Source organism: Ambystoma mexicanum, chromosome 1q (assembly GCF_040938575.1).
Source record: "Ambystoma mexicanum isolate Mex_15411 chromosome 1q, UKY_AmexF1_1, whole genome shotgun sequence".
Taxonomy (NCBI): Eukaryota; Metazoa; Chordata; class Amphibia; order Caudata; family Ambystomatidae; genus Ambystoma; species Ambystoma mexicanum.
The window spans coordinates 1397858842-1397879929 of NC_090922.1; the positions used below are offsets into that span (position 1 = coordinate 1397858842).

Here is a 21088-nt window from a genome sequence, read left to right on the forward strand (position 1 = left end):
CTGCTCGCTTAAGGGGTTAATGTAGCAAGGCGTACATGCGATACAGCGTGACAACAGTGGCTGTCTGAATCAATGGGCTCAGAATACCAGAGCTACTGCTAATGCATTCAAGGACCACACACAGCAGGCTGACTAACAAGGCGCTGCTTCCTGTTATGCAGAAATCTGCCCAATTTAGCAGCTAGTATTACCGCGGAATGAAAGCCTTGTTTTTTTCCATGCATGTATTTGCAGGACTGAATATATTTGCATCCTAGTAACTTGGTTTCTATTTGCAGACCGTCATCTGGCATCCCTGATCTAATTGCCAAGAATCCCTACCCGCTTCCAGCCCCCAGCTGAGCGATCAAACACGACAGGCGAGATGGAGGACTCCGGGAGCCGCACTTCCGGTGGCCATGTTGTATGCAGACAGCAGAGCCTGCGGTACACTTAAGCCAGGCGTATTTGCATAGCGTTAAGTCAAAAAAGAATAGGTTCATCCATCATCCACTGTCACAACATCTCATTTAAATGAGCAAACAGGCTGTGTGTGTTGGTTTTCTGTTCTAATAAGTGAGATCAAGCTGCTTGTCACCCTGCCGTGTGCGTTGGTTTTTCATTCATAGTTTTGATGCATGTATTCGCTCATTAGGCTTTCCCCTGCTGCCAGGGCATATGTCTCTTATCATTTCTTCCACGCCTTTGGGAGTCAAGTGTCTCGAGTAGTGGAAAGAACATTGATTCCGGGTCCCCCTGAATGTATGTATGGATGTATAGGGGTTATAAAGAGGACACCGAGCTGAGAGGCAACAGAGCAGTGTACATATGAGACACAGGAATCCTGTGCTGTGTTCTGCCGAGCCAGCTCACAGTAGTCTGTTCCCAAACATGCATGTTTTAAAAAAATAAATAAAAATAAAATAAAAACATAAATGATTGCTTTGCTTCTTGATTCATTCTTACTTCAGACTCTTTCTGAAATCACCACCATATACGTCCGCAAACATATTTCCACTTGTGATTGCCATTCAGAATTTTTTTTTTCAGTCTTTGTATAGGGTGACCAGTTTAAAACAAATAAAAAACTGGGACAGGACAACTAAAATAAAAGTAGGACTCTTGAAAAACACCGTCAAAGCACTACACTTCACTAGCATTTGGAGGAGCAGGAGGTTTGGGTGTTACTGTTCAAAGAAACACACATTATAATGACAGTATCACAAACGAACTCTATCTTAAGTTGTAAAATGCAGCATTTCTTATGTGCGAGATTGTGTATTCCTACCTGCCAGCCATGAAGACCTACTACAAAAAAACACGACCACTGTTATTTCCAATGGGAGCATAATCTTGAGATAGGGGGACAGAGCACTAAATACCGGGACCGTTCCGGCAAAACCAGCACATCTGGTCACTGTAGTATCTTGTATTGTTTAACAGGCATTATGATGTTAGCATTCTGTATTTTATTCACAGGTATTGCCCTTTGTTCTCCATTCCCCCTCCCCTGCTTCTAAATTTATCTGATGAATTTGGCTCAGCAGTTGTCTTGTTCCTCCTCACCCCCTCTATCCCTGCCCCCCCTCCCAACCCTCCTCTTGTATTCCTCCTGCACTGCGTAACTTGTCGACAGACATAGTAATGTTACTGCTTGCTTTGTTCTCCTTCTCCATTCCCTCCTACCCTACTTGTTTTTTGGCACTTGCACTATCAGAAATGTTGTCAGGCCTATTATGATAGTTATTTTCCACATTCTATATTGCTCAAGGACTTTACTGAATGTACTGTATTTCCTATGTTCCCTCCCTCCTTGAAGCGCTTTGAAACACTTCTGTGTATAGGCGCTATATAAATAAACAATCATATCATGTCAATTACACGTAGTGCTGTTCATGAACGATTGTAATGTATAGGGTACCTTGCCTGCATCCGCACGCCTGGAAATTTTTGTATTGGAAATGTGCTGGGGGTTCGGATGGAACGGGCGTGGAGAGGGAGTTGAAGCAGTGGCTGGATTGCGGTGGATGCAGTGCGGGGCGCCGGGTCTCATGTTTGTACCTTTTGGAGGCCTCCGAGAATACATCAGTCACCCTATCTTTGTAGGTCTGGTAAGAGAAAGCGATGCCGTTCCAGGTCAGGACACTTGCAGCTCTATGTAGACTGGCCCTTAGGTTGCCCTGCGGTGCTGAACGTGTGCATCGTGGTGAAGGCTCAGCCAAGGTGTCTGCATTGTATACAATCCAGCACGAATGTGTGTGTAGGAGAATGATTGAAGACTGATATCGAAAGCTTTTTTGTTTCTTGGATGCTTTGTGCGTTGATGTTCGTTTCCACTTGTGTGCTGAATTTCAGTGTTGGTAAAGAATGGTGGCTCCTACGAAATAACAATCAGTTGCTTTGTGATGCAGAGGCCTTACATTGGAACACTGCCTCTTAAGCACAGCATAACTTTTTATGTGTGCCATCTTGGAAGGGATTGAAGAGCCTCATAATGTCAAAATGTAGTTTAATAACTCGCCTAAAACCATACCTGAGTTCGGTTTCTAAGCGCCAATCCGGTATTTGAACCTCTGTTTCTCTGCAGCGCTTTGCCACTGTGCTATCCTCGGTTGTATTATCCGGTAACATTCTTTCCTGTGCCTTACACATTATAGTGTATGACTCATGAGGACATTTATCTTACAGACTACCTTGTTTTTATAAGAGAGGTTAGTCATTTTGCTTTACTTCTCTGAAGCTGCTGGGAGGTGCAGGTGGTGGAGCATACATAGATCACCTTGAAGCAGCTGGTGATAATTATTGGCTATGTTCTGTACTGAACTATCTTTTCCAGAATATAATTAAATGGTATATATGCCAGTATGTTTTAAAAGGTTAAGGGAATGTGACCATGTTTATTCTTATTTCCCTGTCGTTTCACTCAACCCTCGCCACTCAATCCTTTATAATCTTTCCAGTGTGAAAATATAACATTACTGACAAGAGGAAACCGGCAATACCAAATCCAACAACAGGGCTTCATCGGCATGCAAATGAGAGCGGACTGATTTCAGAAGCAGGCATCATAGTTTGCTGGTTAGAGCCAACAGGGAGCTTGGAAATCTGGCAGACAGAATGAAGTGAAAACATTGGGAATTCTCGTCAATGCCAAATTTACCGGATCAAGTATTGGCAAAAGTTATAGGTTGCGCTTTGCAAATGCAGAGAGCAAGCCCTTTTTAGAGTGTGAGGCTTTACAAAATAAATCTATTCTCTACATTCACAAGGACTGGCACGTCGGGTTCCCAAGGCTTTCATTTTGCGTTTCCTTCTTTGTTTAAAGGGCTTAAACCTGTAAAACTCATTTTTGCAGCACCTTTTTACTCCTCTATACCCATTGTTCTGTTTTTTTTATGTATCTTTATGTCTGCTTTGAGGTAACCCATGTTGACAAAAAAACAAATAAAAGTCCAACATTTGAGTTAAAACTGATTAAAGAATAGTGTCACCTATTCCCTACACTGCAGTGGGTCCGCAGCCACAGAATCATATGGGCATCACAGCCCCCATAACCCTTCCTATTCATCTCCCTTTGTCAGGATCTGGAATGCAGCCTTGAGACTTGGATGTGAAAGTGCCATGAGTACCACCCTCATTCTATTGGATCTATGTGATCACTGCATGCCCTGGGATATCGTGTCTAAAAATGTCAAATACAAAATTGGAGAATCCAGTGATCTCATAGATCAATCTTCCCTCATCCCTCATACCCACTACCCCTTTATCCACAAAGACCTCCTGGCGGCGCACTTACCTTCTTTCCTGTGCCTCGTCTTACACCACTCCTTGCAACGTCAGTTCCCTACCCCTCCAGTGTGTTGGTACTTCCCCCACAGGGTATATTTTTTCTGTCCTTTTTAAAACTTTATTTCATGCCTTATACCATGTAATGGAAGCGGGTGATACACCCGCAACCCTTGCTCCCCTTGTTCGGTATTATGGGTTTCGGCATTTTTGTTGTTGCCGAATGCGCAGTGAAAGCGCATTCAGAATTTTATTTCCATTATTTTTGAGCGAAGCTAATCTATGTCCTCTCTTAGACACTAGTTCCCCTTCTTTCTTCTCCCTCTTTCAGGATACAGACTGCAGCTTCCAGGCATAATTTAGCTGTGAATTTCCCTTTCTCCGCCCTCTCTATTTTCTGTCATCCCTCAGACCACCCTACTCCCTCTTATACTTCTTCTTCCTCTTCCCTTTTTTAAGATCAGGAAAGCAGCGTTTGGGTTTATTTCTGAATGTCCTCAATTCCCTTTAGGTCCGCTGTGCTTTGAAGTGATCATGTGTTCAATATAGTGAAATATACAACTCCAGTAAATACACATTTATCTCTGATGTTCGAATGATTATGCATTGCTTGAGTGAGTCATCCTAATGCAAGCCCTATCTTTTTGGGTTCTCCCAACGCACCATCCGACCTTCGACCACCTGAAATTCATAAGGTCCTAAAGACCTGTCATTGCACCAAAGTCCAACAATCTCCCTTACCCTTCTCTGCCCAGCCATTTTGAATCCTGTTAAAGTGCCTGAAACTCTGCAATAAATTAAATAATATCAGATTATCTACATCATTTCATGCTAAAATGTTCAGCCTTCTGTGTACTACGATTATTGTCGGTATTATAACCCAATTTAATGATACGCAATCGATAGGCCTCTGAAGGATGAAGGACTGAGTCTGTCCTCCTGGGATTCGAACCTGACACATCGGGCCACTCAGAAATGTCCAAGGTGAGCATGTAACTGCCTTAGCTATACTTACTGACTTGGATATAAAATACCAAAATAATCAATATCGTTCAAGAGTTTATAGTAATCTTTCGTTGTTTGTATCAGTTTATCATGGTAGATGTTGGAAACGCATGGAGTTATTGTGTTCTCACATCAATTCAAATCTGCCTTGGTAATGCTCCTATGATCGGCTGAGAGTTAACAATGACTGAAGCAGGATATGGCCCTGAGGTCCATTCACCCCTTGCCCTAGAATGCACACATATTATAGGGGAAGATCCTTTTAACCAAACACACAATTTAAAAACGATATACTCCTCTATGGCCCTCGATTTGGAGGGTGACATGGCAAGTGACACACTTGTACATGCCTTCTAGGTAATTCAGTGAGCGGAATGATACCAGGGGTTATAACCCACTACCTCCTGCTGTTTCCCAAAAAAGTTTAACTTTCTTCCAACAGATTCAAAACTCTCTTATTTCCTCAGATCTTTTCGAGGATAATTGTTGACAACTTCTTCAAAGGCTTTTTTGGTTCTCCTTCTCATATCTGAATTTGTTATGTACTCCTATCAGGATTAATTAAACATTATTGAACAATACTTTCATGCAATAAAATGATTTGCGGTCCTGTTGCTAGAATGAGTTCAATTGATATTCACGATAATAATAACTACATTGCTATTTTCATTAATATTGCAACCACTTTTGGCCGTGAACAAATGACATGGCGAAACATTGCGCCACATTAATGCGAATTAAACTAGCCGGCAAGATAGCTCAGGCCGAGTTAAGCACTTCTAACGCGTGTCTTCAAACCTCAAGACAAAGGCTTGAATTCCAGAATCTAAAATATTGTAACGCCTGTTTTAATACTAATTTCATCGATCTGGGGTATTGTCTAGGTATAGGCACAGAATTGGATTAACATGTCTGTTTTTCCATAAAACCCTGCCTGAAAAAACTACATGGTTTAATGCCAGCATGATCTTTACATAGTTTTGTTAAAACGATGGATGGATGCCTAAAGAATCTGCCTGTTTTTTTGCACATTCTAAAAGCAGACATCTTCCCTTGGAGTCCACAGTAAATGCCTCCTGGAATTGTTATTTGCGGGAGACATTTCTACTTTTTACTTTCTTCCACTACATTTTGGAAATGATAAAACTTGCACTGGGGTGGGCACCCAACTGCACGAAAGTGCAAACGTTGGCAGGCCTCTTGGAGCAATTAGAATAAATAAAAATCAGGGCCAGTGTTTAAGAGTGGGCTGCAAATTGAAAGTGACCTAACATGACACACATAAATGAATTCTAATGTCTAATGAGGAGAGGGTAAAGAACAGAAACAAGAATTGATTAAAGGAACTTTGGTATCCAATCTACATTAGGTTGCAGAGCCACACCTGGTAAAGAGAACAGCAGATTGGCAATTATTTTAATATGCCAATGTATCTAGGGAGGATATTCTGCCACAGTGCCACAGGTGGTGAAATCCCTCTGCGTTGGCCAGCAGTTGAGTTCCACATTATAGAGCTCTGGAAGAGGCTTAAAGTGGATCTACACTTGTCTGGTTCTGACATTAACCTTTTTTCATGCTGCAAGGCTATTTCCCATTCTTATCCTGGATTGCATTTATTTATTTGCCTCTATAAAGCACACGAACAGCCCAGAGGCATTGTGGTGCTGTTACAAGGAATCATTTTAGTTATATTTGCACATACATGTAGTTAGATATGCAGATGTGTTACATAGGTGATAATGCAGCACAGAGTTACATATTGAGCAGCATATCGTTACATAGCACATACACACAGCTATTTATAGTCTACACACCTAAATGGCTCGGCCAAGGGCCTTAGTAGCGATATGAGTGCGTTTCTAGGCAAATAGTCTGGTTTTGGTGGCTTTGCTAAAAGCGAGGTGTGAAGGTTCAGATCATAGGGCACGTGGGAGGGAGTTCCATTGCCTGGCGGCAATGAAGGGAAAGCTGGCACCCCCTTATCTGGCACGCATAACTAAGGGAACAGGCAGCAGGTTGGCGTAGGGTGTTCTTGTGGGTCTGGAGGCAGGAGGAATGCTACTCTCCAAGAAAGGTAGGGCGGGGCTGTATGATGGCTGCATTTGTGGTTGAGGGCAAGTTTTTTGAAAAGAACGCTTTTGCAAATAGGCAATCAATGGGTTTGTTGTCTGGCTGCAGACATGTGTTCCCTTTTATGGATGTCTAAGGCAGCACGCAGGGCGTTGTTTTGAATGGTTTGGAGTTTGTCCACATTTTTTTGCTGTGGTTCCGGTAAAGAGGACATTACAATAGTCCAGTCTTGAGCGGATTAAGGCTGTAGCGATGGACAGATAGTTTGTGGTACAGAGGATTGGTCTAGTAGCGTTTAGAAGTTTAGTGTCATATACTGCAGAGGCAGCGATGGCACTAACTTGTCTGGTCATAGGTTGGCATCTTCATTTCATACTTATTTTTATATTTGACATAGGTTGTATATAATAGTACAGATTATTATGTTTTGCACAGTGCAAATACTTCGGGTAAGGAACTGCTTTGATAGAACCCTAAAGTAAATGAATATATGAATGGGAAAGCACAGAGAGAGCTAGAGAACGAGATAGAGAGCAAGAGAGAGAGGGAGGGGAGAGACATGTAGAGAGAAAGAGAACACATAATAAACTCATCCAAGTTTCTAAAGGGAATACATATGTCAGTAGAGGCATGCCTCTAATGAGGGAGCTCCATGTACAGTAGGCATTCACGTGGCTGTAGTCGTCCACAGTAATCGATTGAGAAGTACTCGCCGATACCAACTGTTTATGGAGCTCAGCTTTCAGATGCTTTAGAGAGTTTCCTTTTATCAGGGAATACTTGCTTTCTGCTGGGCAAGGTGTCTCTTCTTGTTTCGAGAGGTCCAGGATAGCTCTGGGCATCTTTTTCTTTCAGCACAGACCTTCTTTGTCCTTTTCTCTACAAGATCCCAAGGAGAGCATAGCAGAGAGCTGTCATTGAATTACTCAGGCGTTCCTCACGGGTTACGGTTAGAAAGTGGCCAGTCACTGTACATGTCTCTTTGCTCCACCCAACCAGAGATGCTTTAAGAACTCCGTGATGAATTCAGGAAGGGGTGAAAATGCCAGCAGTGAACAGAAATCTCAAAAGCTGTGAATCGGGTCATTCTCTCATGCCAAGCCTTGGGTCCGGCAACCAGGCCTCTACTCAATTATAGTGTACTATTTGAGGAAAGCGTACAAGTAACTTGGTCTTTTTTCCAGGATGCTGAAGTGGGATCCAGGATAACACGTCAGGATTGTCTGAGAAGAGACTCCATGGGCATCTTCTGCAGAGCTCCTTGCATTTCCCTGAAAGCCTTAAAACGATGTAGTGCTTTTCATGGTATGATGGTAGAGCATAAGAGAGTCTTCCCATAATCAGTCATTTTTAATAGAACATTAGTAATTCTAGGTTATGGTGCTTCTACAGGCTAGCTCAGCTTTGATCCTGTCTGTGAAGCCCCTACCTTTGGACAAGGGACATCAGACATGCAGAAAGTGAGGGATCCATGAACAAGGTAGAGAAACTGGGACACAATAGTACACTTACAAACAAACCTCATACCCTCACCCTTGGACAAATTAAATGTGGAGGTTTGGAAGAGTTAATACTGGCCAAAGTTGCTTTACAGACACAAAGGATTTCTCAGTCTCTATCCGTCCCACCCCATCCATCACACAGCTCACTCTCCGTAACATTTGCAAAAATCTAGCCCCAGTACAACTGAATGGGAGTGGCCGGGTACAAATAAGCCCCTTCGCCCCCCCCCCTATCATCATTAAATGGAGACAGGCACAGATGATATAAAAGAATAACCAGCTTCAGGCAATGCAAATGCAAAGCTCATAGAAAGTTTCACCTTAGAGCAGCCATTTAGGTCCCCAGGAATATCCATTAAAGAAAAGGGACAGAAGGCTCTTTCCAATGACAATGCTGTCTACCTGAAATGTGAGCACCGGATAGGCCATTGCAGTTTACAAGTGACACATACTAGGGCACCACCCAGTGGCCATCCCTGGAAGTTCACCTCTAGTTCAGAGGCACCAAGGATGTGCTGATTAGTTTAAATTCATGCTTTTTGGTTAAAAATAAAATAATTTATATTTGCCATATAAGCATAACAACAATGAAGTCTAAAAATTGAAAAATAGTTTTTCCAACCGGGTTTAGGTTATCGTTGCAAGTTTGAAAGTAAATGTATTGCTAATATCACCGAAAAGCAATATGTTTACCATCGTAGATGATGAGCAGTAAAATGAATCTAGTGCATAAAAGCTCAGCATAAGACGTTTACCCATTAGGTTTATGTAATGGAATGGCTCATTTTCATTTATTCGTATGGTGCAGAGGAGGCATGGGTCATATATTACGATTCCACCTTTCATGGCTCCACCATACAAATATTCCACCATTTGAGCCAGGATATATTTTCACAAAGAAAACATTTAAGAAATGCATACAGCACACACTCGAACAATCCAAATGAGGACAGGAAGGGATGGGGAAAAGGCAAGGGTGGACTTATGCAGACAGAGAGAGAGTGGGAGAGGGAGCGAGAAATAGAGATAGAGGGAGGAATAAAAACAGGCAGACAGAGACGGTAAGAGACCAAGGCAGGAAGAAAGGGTGAGAGACAAAAATAGAGGGACAAACAGAGAGAAAGAAAACCGTGGGGGGGGGAGAGAGAGAGAAAGAGAGAGAGAGAGAGAGAAAGAGAAAGAGAGAGAGAGAGAGATAGAGAGAGACAGAGAAAGGTGTGACAGCGGTGCGTTTGAGAGACATTCTGACCAGGTTGTGGAGAGGAGTAAATGGAACAGTCACCGTGGACAATACATTACTGGACCTGCATAGATTAAGGACAACCCAACATTTCCAGTGTTATGCTGGTGACACACAGCTCTGCTTAAAACCTCCCTCCTCTATCTCCTCTCCTTCCCTTTCATTCCCGACGTCCTGACAGCTATTCAGGCATGGTGTGCTTCCAATGATCTCTGACTTAATGCCAGTAAGACGGAGATCCTTCCCAGTGGGACTCCTCCTTCCCTCTCCCTTGCTCACTCCACCTGCTGCTGTGGTTAGTCTCAAATCTGAGTTACTGCAAATAATAAAAGAACCCCAGTCACGCAAACAAATATATAACCAGAGTTTCTTATGCATAAACGGATCCAGGTACATCTAGAACCACGAACAGTCATGAAGAAAGTAAGACCGTTACATGACGAACAGTCAGCCTTAAATACATTTCAAATCAGCTTCAGTTCTTTGTATTGCTGGCAGTTCATGACCAGCGAAATGTTGGCATTTGCCATGGTAACACATGGAGCATCTCTCTGCGTCACCAAAATGTAATGTACTCTTCTCAGAGTGGAGGGGTCACCCTGTTCCCAACACACTTTAACATTCCTGACCTATCTTTGACACTGTTTGTCTTATACCAAAAGGGCACTTTGCAAATTAGGCTCGGTAGATTAATTATTTTTCCCTTCCTAGAATGTGCATGGTACGTTATAGTACATCAGGTTTTCTAAACATGGCCCGTGCAATTAGCCCCGGAAAGCAGAAGACAGGGAGGAAAATAAACTATCCTTTATCTTCCTTTATCTTCCTCTGTCCGTGGCTGCCTGCTCAAGGTTTGTAGCTGGAAAATTGCATTAGCTAAGCATTCTTCATGGAGAAGTGCCTTGCAAGCTTTTCGGTTGTGATCACTTTCTGCATGGGGAAATGAAAACCTGGGAAGTGAGCAAAATGGAACCTGAATACTGCATTGACATGTGTGTGCCTAGGCTAACATATTGACACAGAATGGATGCAGTTTCACAAACCCTGATTTTAGCCTATGCTAAAACATTTGAATCATACATCATTAGAATGATATTATTTGATAGCAATTCACTTTTTGATTTCTACTACCAGGGCATTAGTCACATCAACGGGATGATAAGGTACAGCTATCAATATCTCAAGAGCCCTATAGCAGCATGTTACCTAGCATAGAACCTAAAACTGGTAAGCATTGTATGCAACAGCAACAGAACTAAATAATTCCAACGAAAATAGCAAGCGCAGAGGATATCTTTCAACCCGATGTTTTAATGTTCCAATAACCTTCATCAATGTGAATTTCAGAACCCAGTGTATGTAATGTTTTGATGGCTTGAAACACAGTAGGGGCGGAGTCAGGTATGAATACACAAATGCGGACCCGACCATTTTGCATATACCTTCACGCTCAGCCAAAATGACATCTAAAACAATTATATTCTGAAGAGCAACTAATCTAATGGCTCTTTGCTCTAACGTCATATTAAACATTATGTCAGTAGTTTCATTGATAGTTTTCTCTAATACTCTGGCCAACTTTCTAATATCTCGAGAATGTATTACTTGTCCCCAAAAGGGAATCATGGATTTTGCTACATCCCCTAGTATCTGGAGTGTGTGTCATCATTGATCCCCCTCCCAGGGCGATATTTCAATATATGTAAAAAAAAAGGGGGATGAGGCACGCACTCCAATTCCTGGCCAATATACTACCTGAAAAAAGAAAAGGAATAAATGGGTTAAATCCCAAAGTGTTCAATTCACTGGGTTAGATCCCAATTGTTGCAAACATATTCACAGGGTTAGATCCCAATTGTTGCAAAAATATTCACTGGGTTAAATCCCTTATGCTGCATTGGTACTGCTGTTCTTCTCCTTCAAATATTCACAGGGCTGGATCCCTTATGCTGCATTTGGGCTGCTGTTCTCCTCCTCCTAGCACGTTCGTGTCCCAACACTCTTCAGGGAGGCTGTGTTGCCGTTCACTTCAGGTGAATCCATTAAATTGCTAATGCTGTCTCTAAGAATTATGGGAGCTGTAGGGAAATCATTAGTTCATTTCAGGTGACCAAAGAAAGATTCCCTCCAGGAGCACAAATCTTACCCTTAGCAGGGGGAGGGGCGAAAACCATAACTATGATTCTCCACTGTAGGGAAAAATGTCCCCGGTGCTGCAGCCTCTGGAGTCCGGATCTCCACAAATTACATGTAAAAAAAAGAGGGGTGAGGCGCGCACTCCAATTCCTGGCCAATATACTACCTGAAAAAAGAAAAGGAATAAATGGGTTAAATCCCAAAGTGTTCAATTCACTGGGTTAGATCCCAATTGTTGCAAACATATTCACAGGGTTAGATCCCAATTGTTGCAAAAATATTCACTGGGTTAAATCCCTTATGCTGCATTGGTACTGCTGTTCTTCTCCTTCAAATATTCACAGGGCTGGATCCCTTATGCTGCATTTGGGCTGCTGTTCTCCTCCTCCTAGCGCGTTCGTGTCCCAACACTCTTCAGGGAGGCTGTGTTGCCGTTCACTTCAGGTGAATCCATTAAATTGCTAATGCTGTCTCTAAGAATTATGGGAGCTGTAGTGAAATCATTAGTTCATTTCAGGTGACCAAAGAAAGATTCCCTCCAGGAGCACAAATCTTACCCTTAGCAGGGGGAGGGGCGAAAACCATAACTATGATTCTCCACTGTAGGGAAAAATGTCCCCGGTGCTGCAGCCTCTGGAGTCCGGATCTCCACAAATTACATGTAAAAAAAAGAGGGGTGAGGCGCGCACTCCAATTCCTGGCCAATATACTACCTACAAAAAGAAAAAGAATAAATGGGTTAAATCCCAAAGTGTCCAAGTCACTGGGTTAGATCCCAATTGTTGCAAAAATATTCACAGGGTTAGATCTCAATTGTTGCAAAAATATTCACTGGGTTAAATCCCTTATGCTGCATTGGTACTGCTGTTCTCCTCCTTCAAATATTCACAGGGCTGGATCCCTTATGCTACATTTGGGCTGCAGTTCTCCTCCTCCTAGCGCTTTCGTGTCCCAACACTCTTCAGGGAGGCTGTGTTGCCTTTCACTTCAGGTGAATCCAATTAAATTGCTAATGCAGCCTCTAAGAATTATGGGAGCTGTAGTGAAATCATTAGTTAATTTCAGGTGACCAAGGAAAGACTCCCCTCAAGGAGCACACATCTTATCCTTAGCAGGGGGAGGGGGGAAAACCATAACCATGATTCTCCACTGTAGGGAAAAATGTCCCCGGTGCTGCAGCCTCTGGCGTCTGGATCTCCACAAATTACATGTAAAAAAAAGAGGGATGAGGCACGCACTCCAATTCCTGGCCAATATACTACCTGAAAAAAGAAAAAGAATAAATGGGTTAAATCCCAAAGTGTCCAATTCACTGGGTTAGATCCCAATTGTTGCAAAAATATTCACAGGGTTAAATCCCTTATGCTGCATTGGTACTGCTGTTCTCCTCCTTCAAATATTCACAGGGCGGGATCACTTATGCTGCATTTGGTCTGCTGTTCTCCTCCTCCTAGCGCTTTCGTGTCCCAACATTTTTCAGGGAGGCTGTCTTGCCTTTCACTTCAGGTGAATCCAATTAAATTGCTAATGCAGTCTCTAAGAATTATGGGGGCTGTAGTGAAATCATTAGTTCATTTCAGGTGACATGATATTTCAATATATCTGTAGTTGAAGTTATGAAAACCCCTGGCAGCAGTATCCCAAAGTAACATGTTCCCTGCCAATCTTTGGGTAACCATGGGTATGCTTGTTTCCCACAGGCAAAGTAAATGGACCCTCCGATGTATAAGGGCCATGCCTCATTTACCAATATCGCTGTGTGTTATATGTACCCATATATTGAGAACCTTCTTTCTTTAAACAGAGTGGTACTGTATCAAGATCATGGTTAATGGTCTAGGATGGTGGAGTTGCTTCCCTATTTTCTACTGGTGACATTCTAAACGATATCATTGATTGGTAGGGTCTAGAATTCTTATCTGTATGTTTAGTAGAGGCAATATTGTTTGTGCTCTTATTAGCAAAGACAGAGCAACCTAGAGGAAGTAATACTTGTCGATCAAATTCATTCATGTATGTGTCATGATGCCTACCTCCAAGGAGCCAGGTCCGACCCAGAAACCCCAGAGGCAGGCATCATTCCCCCCAGGGAAGTGCCAGCGGGCCCAAGCTGGGGCCCTTTGGACACAGTCCTGGTGCCTTAGGCGCCAGGCTCATGTTGGACCCCTGTCCTGGCGCCTTAGGCACCAGGCTCATAAAGCTAGTCAAGTGTTCAAGTGTTTTAATGTGCACTTACCTGGTGCAGACCATGCTGCTACATCCAGGCCCTCTTGAGGCCTGAATGGAACTACTTTACCTGTGGGACTACTTTCCCCTGGGTGTGGTCGGGGAAGGATACATACCTGATCGGTGGAAGGATACATACCTGGAACTTCTTCCAAAGCTATTTAAACCACTCCCGATCAGCAACTCACGCTTCGCGTTGTTCTGCTCCTCGCAGCTGGACGCTCACCGTGTCAGCTCCTGCATCTGGACTTCAGTCATGCCTGTCAGCATCCTGGGTCACCTGCTAAGAGAGAATTGGAGAGAAGGAAGACCTTACCTGCTAAAGCTGCATCACAGAGACATCACACCGACAATCCTAAAGGGAAGACATCATTTTAAAAGCATTTCGCTTCGATCGCTGCAGCGCTGAATTTCACTCACCTTTCCTGGGCGCCTCCATCTTCAGCAGCGATCATCCGGATCCGCAGCCACTTCCCAGAGCCTAGAGAGAAAAAGACAAGAACACAAGGTGAGGGAAGGAAGGGAATAGGAAAAGCTCAGTTTCCTTCTAAGACTTACCTGTTGGGTCATTCCCATTTCATTTTGGGTCCTGCCGCTTCCTGGCATTCCGGACCCCGGCCCCTATGGGGAAAAAAGACAAAGACATTGAATGAGCGAATGCAAAGACATTACCCGAACGCTCATCCAGAACTTACCTGTCATTTACTGGAACTGCACGTTTCACTTCGGGTCGGCGCCATATCTCCGGCATTCCGAAACCCGGCCCCTAAGGGGAAAAAGACATAAGCGTTAGCACTTGCTGCAATAAGACAATGAACATTATTATTAAGCTTGAACTTTTGAACTTGCTACAGAACTCTTACAGCGCCTTACCTGGATAGTCAAGCTTATTTTAACTCCCATCAAACCTCGATCCAGTGAAGTAACTGGGTTTCAACGCGCCCCTGCATCAGAAGCAGGATGGAGAACTCATCCTTCCAGACCCTAAGGTGAGATTTCACGGGCAATCGAGGAAGGGTATCGTGGAGGGTTGGAAGGGAGTGGGAGGCTTGAGCATTATTCCGTCAGTGGGTAATACTCCCTTTTCACGCACAGGGGAATATTCCTGCGAGCCAGAGAGTCCATCTTCAGAGTCCTGCGCTTCACCATTGAAGAAGCATCAGCACTCGAAGCCAGACCTGCGCCTCCGTGGGAATCAGGTGAGCGTGACAGTATGTCCCATCAAAGTTACCAGTCATACTATCATTCCATCTACCAAAAAATAGAGCTCTAAAAGAAGCATAACAAGCCATTGACAAGGGTAGTTGATATATGTACCAACCTAAACTTTTCTCACCATGTTGTGGGAGGTGAGAGCATACCCAGCAATTTGTTCTGTTTAGGATAGCAGGTGTATCATTCATAATACATATGAGAGGGTTGTTTAGATACCCCTCCCTGTGTTTTAGATCACGGGGACGAAGAGTATGCAATTGCACATAGAGAGGAGACAAGGTACTGTTGCTGACCGTAGGTAACAGTCTGCTGAAAGGGTGTGAGCTTTCGAAAAACCATAGCACAGAGTGATCCGCGAAAAAAGGATCATTATCCAAAGAAGAAAGTTATGAAAGTGCTGTACAATCAGATTGCTTGGTCTCAGGATCAGGACAGGGGCCATCACTGAAAGGCACACTTTTGGTTTCAAGATCTTTGCCCTCCTCCTTCTCCCATTTGTCATAGGGCAAAGGCACTCGTTTCAGGTGTGCCGCATGTATCCAGTGCTTCTTCCCCTCCACTCGAACAGCCATCTGAGTAGCCAGTACTACCAGGTATGGACCATTCCAGCGAGCAGCTCAGCTGGACTTCCAATCAAAGTCTTTCATGAGAACATGGTTGCCAGGTCGAATGCAGTGACCAGGATCCTCATATTTCTCGGGTAATGCTGCACAAACCTGTTGGTGAATCAAACGCAAGTCAACGGTGCAGTTATAGCGTTCAATCAACCCGGCACTCTGAGGATGCCTGGTGGAATGAAATCTTTTATCAATTTGTAGCGCCTTGAATACCTGTAGTATAACAGCTGCTATAAAGTGAGGTCCATTATCGGACCAAATTACTCTGGATAATCCAAATCTAGAGAAATACTCTTTACGCATTACTTTTGCAGTGGACATGGCAGTGTTATCCTTCAAAGGGAAAGCCTTAACCCATTTGCTGAAGGCACATGTCACTACTAACATATACTTGCAATTTTGGCATCGCTCCATCTCAATGAAGTCAAAGTGAATCACTTCAAATGGCATTGAAGTCGGTCCAAAACTACCCTTAAATGCTGGTGTTCCCTTACCAATGTTGTGTTGTAGACATATCATACAGTTCTGAACTAGTCGCTCTGCAATTTTTGGAATGTTTTCATTATTCCATACTGGGTCTAGATGTTTACAAATACCTTTCGCACTGATGTGAGCTGGCCCATGTACCATAGTAACTACAGCTGTTACATAAACTTTGGGCAGCATCCATCTCTTTTCAATTTCCTCTGTTGTGGCTTCAGTCTGAATTTCTTTTATGCGACTAATGTACTCTTCCATCATCCCAGTATCAGCAACCCACCTAGTAGAGTCTTACGCATACATCCTTGCTAGTGTGTCTGTGGCAGTTTGTTTGGCTATCTTGTCTGCAAAAGCATTTCCCTCCCAATATCGTCAGTCACCCTCGGGTGTGATGTGCATTTCATTATTGCTAATTGTTTAGGTAGAGCCAATGCTGATAACAATTGTACTATCAAAGGACCATGTTGAATCTTAGTACCATGAGATGTTAAAAATCCCCCTTCGGACCATAGTCTCCCAAAATTGTGAGCTACTCCAAAGGCCTACTGACTATCAGTTTAAATATTTACTCCAAGCCCCTGGGATATCTCACAAGCTCTAGTCAAAGCAATTATTTCTGCAGCCTGGGTAGAATTGTGAGGAATTCTCCTGCTTTCGATAATGGTGTCTAAGGTGGTGATTGCATAGGCAGCGGTAGAAGTGCTGTCTGGGAGTTTGAAACATGAACCATCACAAAATATTTCCTCATCACGGGATGGTAAGGGTGTGTTACTTAAATCAATCATTCCCTTGGTGTCTTGTTCAGTGACATAGAGACAAGCGTGGGCCGTGCCATTAGTACTGTCCTCGCTTAGAGGAGGTAAAAGTTCAGCCAGATTCAAAGAACAGCATCTCTTAATTTTGATGTGGGGTGCATATAGAATGAACTCATATCTCATGAGCCGGGCAGATGTTAGATGCTGAGTTTGCATTCTATTCAGTAGTATATCTACTGAGTGAGGCACCATCACAGAGTGACCCAAAACCATACCTTTACTCAGTTTAACTGTGGTGGCGTCAGAAGACGCGGCCATGACACATTTTGGCAAAGCCCATGCAACAGGATCTAACGTGGAGGAAAAATAGCATCATGGCATGTTCCTTCCACCATGTTCTTGTGTCAAACAGCCAAAGCACATCTGTCTCTCTCATGCACAAACAACACACATTTCTTGTGATAATTTGGTGTGCCCAATACTGGTGAGGAACATAGCGCAGTTTTGAGCAGATCAAAAGTGTTTTGACAATCTGTATCCCAAGGTAGAGATGATGGTACATTTTTCTTTGTCAATGTCAAAAAAGGTTATATCAAAACTGCAAAATTTGGAATTCATTGCCTGCAATAGGAAGCCATTCCGATAAAAGCCCTAAGCTCTTTCTGTGTATTTCATATTGCCATATCAGAGATGCTTTGTATTCTTTCAGGCACAAGGCGCCTTCCCTCCTTTGACAGGAGATAGCCTAAATAGGCGACCTCCTGTTGACAATACTGACATTTCTTTAAAGAGGCTTTATGACCATTGTCAGCTAGATGCTTCACTAACAAAATAGTACCCTCCTTGCAAGCGCTTTCTGAATCTGCAGCAATAAGTAAGTCATCAATGTACTGAATCAGTGTGCAAGTGGAAGGTAATTCCAGCATATCTAGTTGTTATTTGAGGGCCCTGCTGTAAATGCTAGGACTCTCAGTGTATCCTTGCGGTATTCGGGTGAAAGTAAAGGACAGCCTACACCAAATACAATTGGACAAAGGTACACGACAGACATTGTATGTGCAGAAGAGATTTTTTCCCACACCAAAAACTGTTAGTTAAGAAAGGTGCATATGCACAAGAGATGCACGTAGATGGATCTCAGATGCCTCCATTACACCCATTGATATGCACGACACATTTAGCCAATATTCTCCTCCCATGCAAAGAAAGGTATTACAATTTTGGTTGAATATTTACAAGATGAAGGCATGAGAAAGAAAGTATTTTTTCCCGCTGATATTATGATAATATATAACACACGTTTTTTAATGACACCCCATGACTTCATTGTCCCTTGACCTAGCTTTGCTCCTTAATAAACAATAAGAGTTTCCTACTACACAGCTACCAATGAGAGAGTATCCTCCGACTCTTGTACCTAATGTAGAGTTACTTGGTGCTGATAATGCAGTTGCCTCAACTATTCCTGAACACTATATCTCACAATTTGTGCATGTTCCTTTCTCACGGCAGGAAGTTGACACTCTTAAACAATCTATCTCTGAAATATATTTTTTGCACTCTGAAACACTTGTGTATGAGTGTGATACAAATAGAATATCATATCATATCATATCATATCGTATTATTAGGAAGAATCCTACTGGGTTCTACAAAGAAATAGAATCTGTTTTAAATTTGTCCGTTTTCACCCTAGGTGACATCGACTTATTATTCCCTGTGATTTTACAGGCAGACCGTAGACGATCAACCTGCTATGGGCGATACTTGGGCTGCACTGGAACTAGCTGACAGGTCTAGGAAAGCTGGGGAGAAGCCTCCCCAGGGCATAATAATGCTGCCGAACCACATTGTGACTAAACTTAAAACTTTAGTGCCTGAGAAAAGAATAATTTGGGATAAATTAACCACATGCATGCAAGGCATGAAAGAGGGAGCAACTGAATATTTTAACAGGTTTGAGCAAGTATTTTGGGATTTCAGTGGCCAGGATTTGAGTATGGAACGAGGAAAGAGATTGTTTTTTTGACAAATTTGTGCGTGGGCTATTACCCGTCATTCAGTCTCAAATCACTACCTCTGAAAGCGTATGACAGACTAAACCACAGTCTGAAGTGCTCCATATGGCTCATTACTATGAGAATAGAGTTAACAATGAGAATCGAGAAGAAAAAGGTAGATTTAAAAACGAGGGTGCTCTTACAGCAAATTGCAAGAGGACCGCGTGGAGGCAATATTCAACAGAGAGGACAGTTTACCCCACAAACAGGGACTATACATATAAACCAAAAATGCATATTCTTAGCAAGAGGGCACTGGAGGGCACAGTGTCCGATCCTCCAGCAGAAAGCAAATGGAATGCCCAGTAGAAGGTCGAGAGCACGTAGTAATGGCATGCAAGGATCAAATAGAAATCAGTTTTCTCAGAACCAGCATTTTGATATCAATGCAGGGAATCAGGAGAGGCAGCAGAATACTAGAAGCACAAATGTTTTTGATAAAGCTACACACACATATTTTACGGAAGATTTTACATCCGATGATGTTCTGTTCCGCTAGGACAGCCCGAAGCAGGTTCTGAAACTCCTATACTCATAGACCAGAAATGACCCTAGGTAGAAATGAAAGTAGAAATGAAAGTAGGGGATAGGGCGCACACATTTTTGGTGGACATGGGAGTGCAAAAATGCTCCATTGACCACGCAAAGGTTCAATATATTCCCCTGTCAGGGCTAAACAATGTATCGGTAGGGTTCCTTGGTACTCCAGTAGTAAGTCCGATATCTCGACCAGTACTGATTTCTCTAGGACCTTTCACTGACTCATGTCCATTTTTACTGACAACCAACTGCGGTGAAACTCTGCTAGGTTTAAATTTATTGGAAAAATTGCATGTATGATATGGTATGATATGGCATTTGTAACGCACCTATACACAAGTGTTTCAAGGCGCGACGAGGCATGGAGGGGGGACAAGAGAAGACAGACAACGATCCTACTAGGCCAGGTGTCATTCAGATCGCGCAAGTGCATGGGTAGATGGGAAGGGAGAAGTGCAAAGGGGAAAGGGAGGGGGGAAAGTGCAGTACCGGGTTAGTAGAATAACAAGATAAATAATAAGGGCCAGCTGGTGGCAAGTGCAAGGTAAGTGCAGACTGGAAGTGGGAAGGTGGGCTGTAGGGATACAGAGACAGTCCCGCATTGCAGGGGTTGCCAGGGAGGCAGTGCAAGGGGAGAGTGGCTGGGCCAAGGACCGAGATCGGTGAGAGTGGCCCAGTTGCAGATTCAGTGCAGTTTCAGTCAGGAATTTAGCAGGGGAGAGGGGGAGAGAAAGCAGAAGCAAAGAGGAAGGTTTTGAGGTGCTTCCGGAACCGGAGATGGTTCTCCTCAACTTTCAGGGAGGCAGGAAGGCTGTTCCAGAGGGAGGCCCCTGCTGCAGAGAGAGATCTACCCCCAACTCGTTGTTTGGAGAAAGTGAGACTGTTACATAAGGAACAGTCAGCCTTAAATACATTTCAAATCAGCTTCAGTTCTTTGTATTGCTGGCAGTACATGACCCGAGAAATGTTGGCATTTGCCATTGTAACAAATGGAGCATCACTCTGCGTCACCATCATGTAATTTACTGTTCTCAGAGCAAAGGGGACATCATGTTCCCAACACAAGGTAACATTCCTGGCCTATCTTTGACACTGTTTGTCTTATACCAAAAGGGCACTTTGCAAATTAGGCTCGGTAGATTAATTATTTTTCCCTTCCTAGAATGTGCATGGTACGTTATGATACATCAGGTTTTCTAAACATGGCCCGTGCAATTAGCCCCGGAAAGCAGAGGACAGGGAGGAAAATAAACTATCCTTTATCTTCCTTTATCTTCCTCTGTCCGTGGCTGCCTGCTCAAGGTTTGTAGCTGGAAAATTGCATTAGCTAAGCATTCTTCATGGAGAAGTGTCTTGCAAGCTTTTCGGTTGTGATCACTTTCTGCATGAAAACCTGGGACGTGAGAGAAATGGAACCCCAATACTGCACTCAAATGTGTGTGCCTAGGCTAACATATTGATACAGAATGGATGCATT

At 43.2% G+C, this 21088-nt stretch overlaps 1 protein-coding gene across 1 annotated transcript in view; it reads left to right on the plus strand.

Moving 5' to 3' along the window:
- KNCN (kinocilin) overlaps positions 1–912 on the plus strand; it is a 454915-nt gene extending 454003 nt beyond the window's left edge. Inside the window, exon 5 of the mRNA XM_069635394.1 lies at positions 279–912. Coding sequence (XP_069491495.1) covers positions 279–342 — 64 coding nt within the window. The 3' untranslated portion in view covers positions 343–912. The remainder of the gene's footprint in view (positions 1–278) is intronic.
- The last annotated feature ends 20176 nt before the right edge of the window (positions 913–21088 follow it).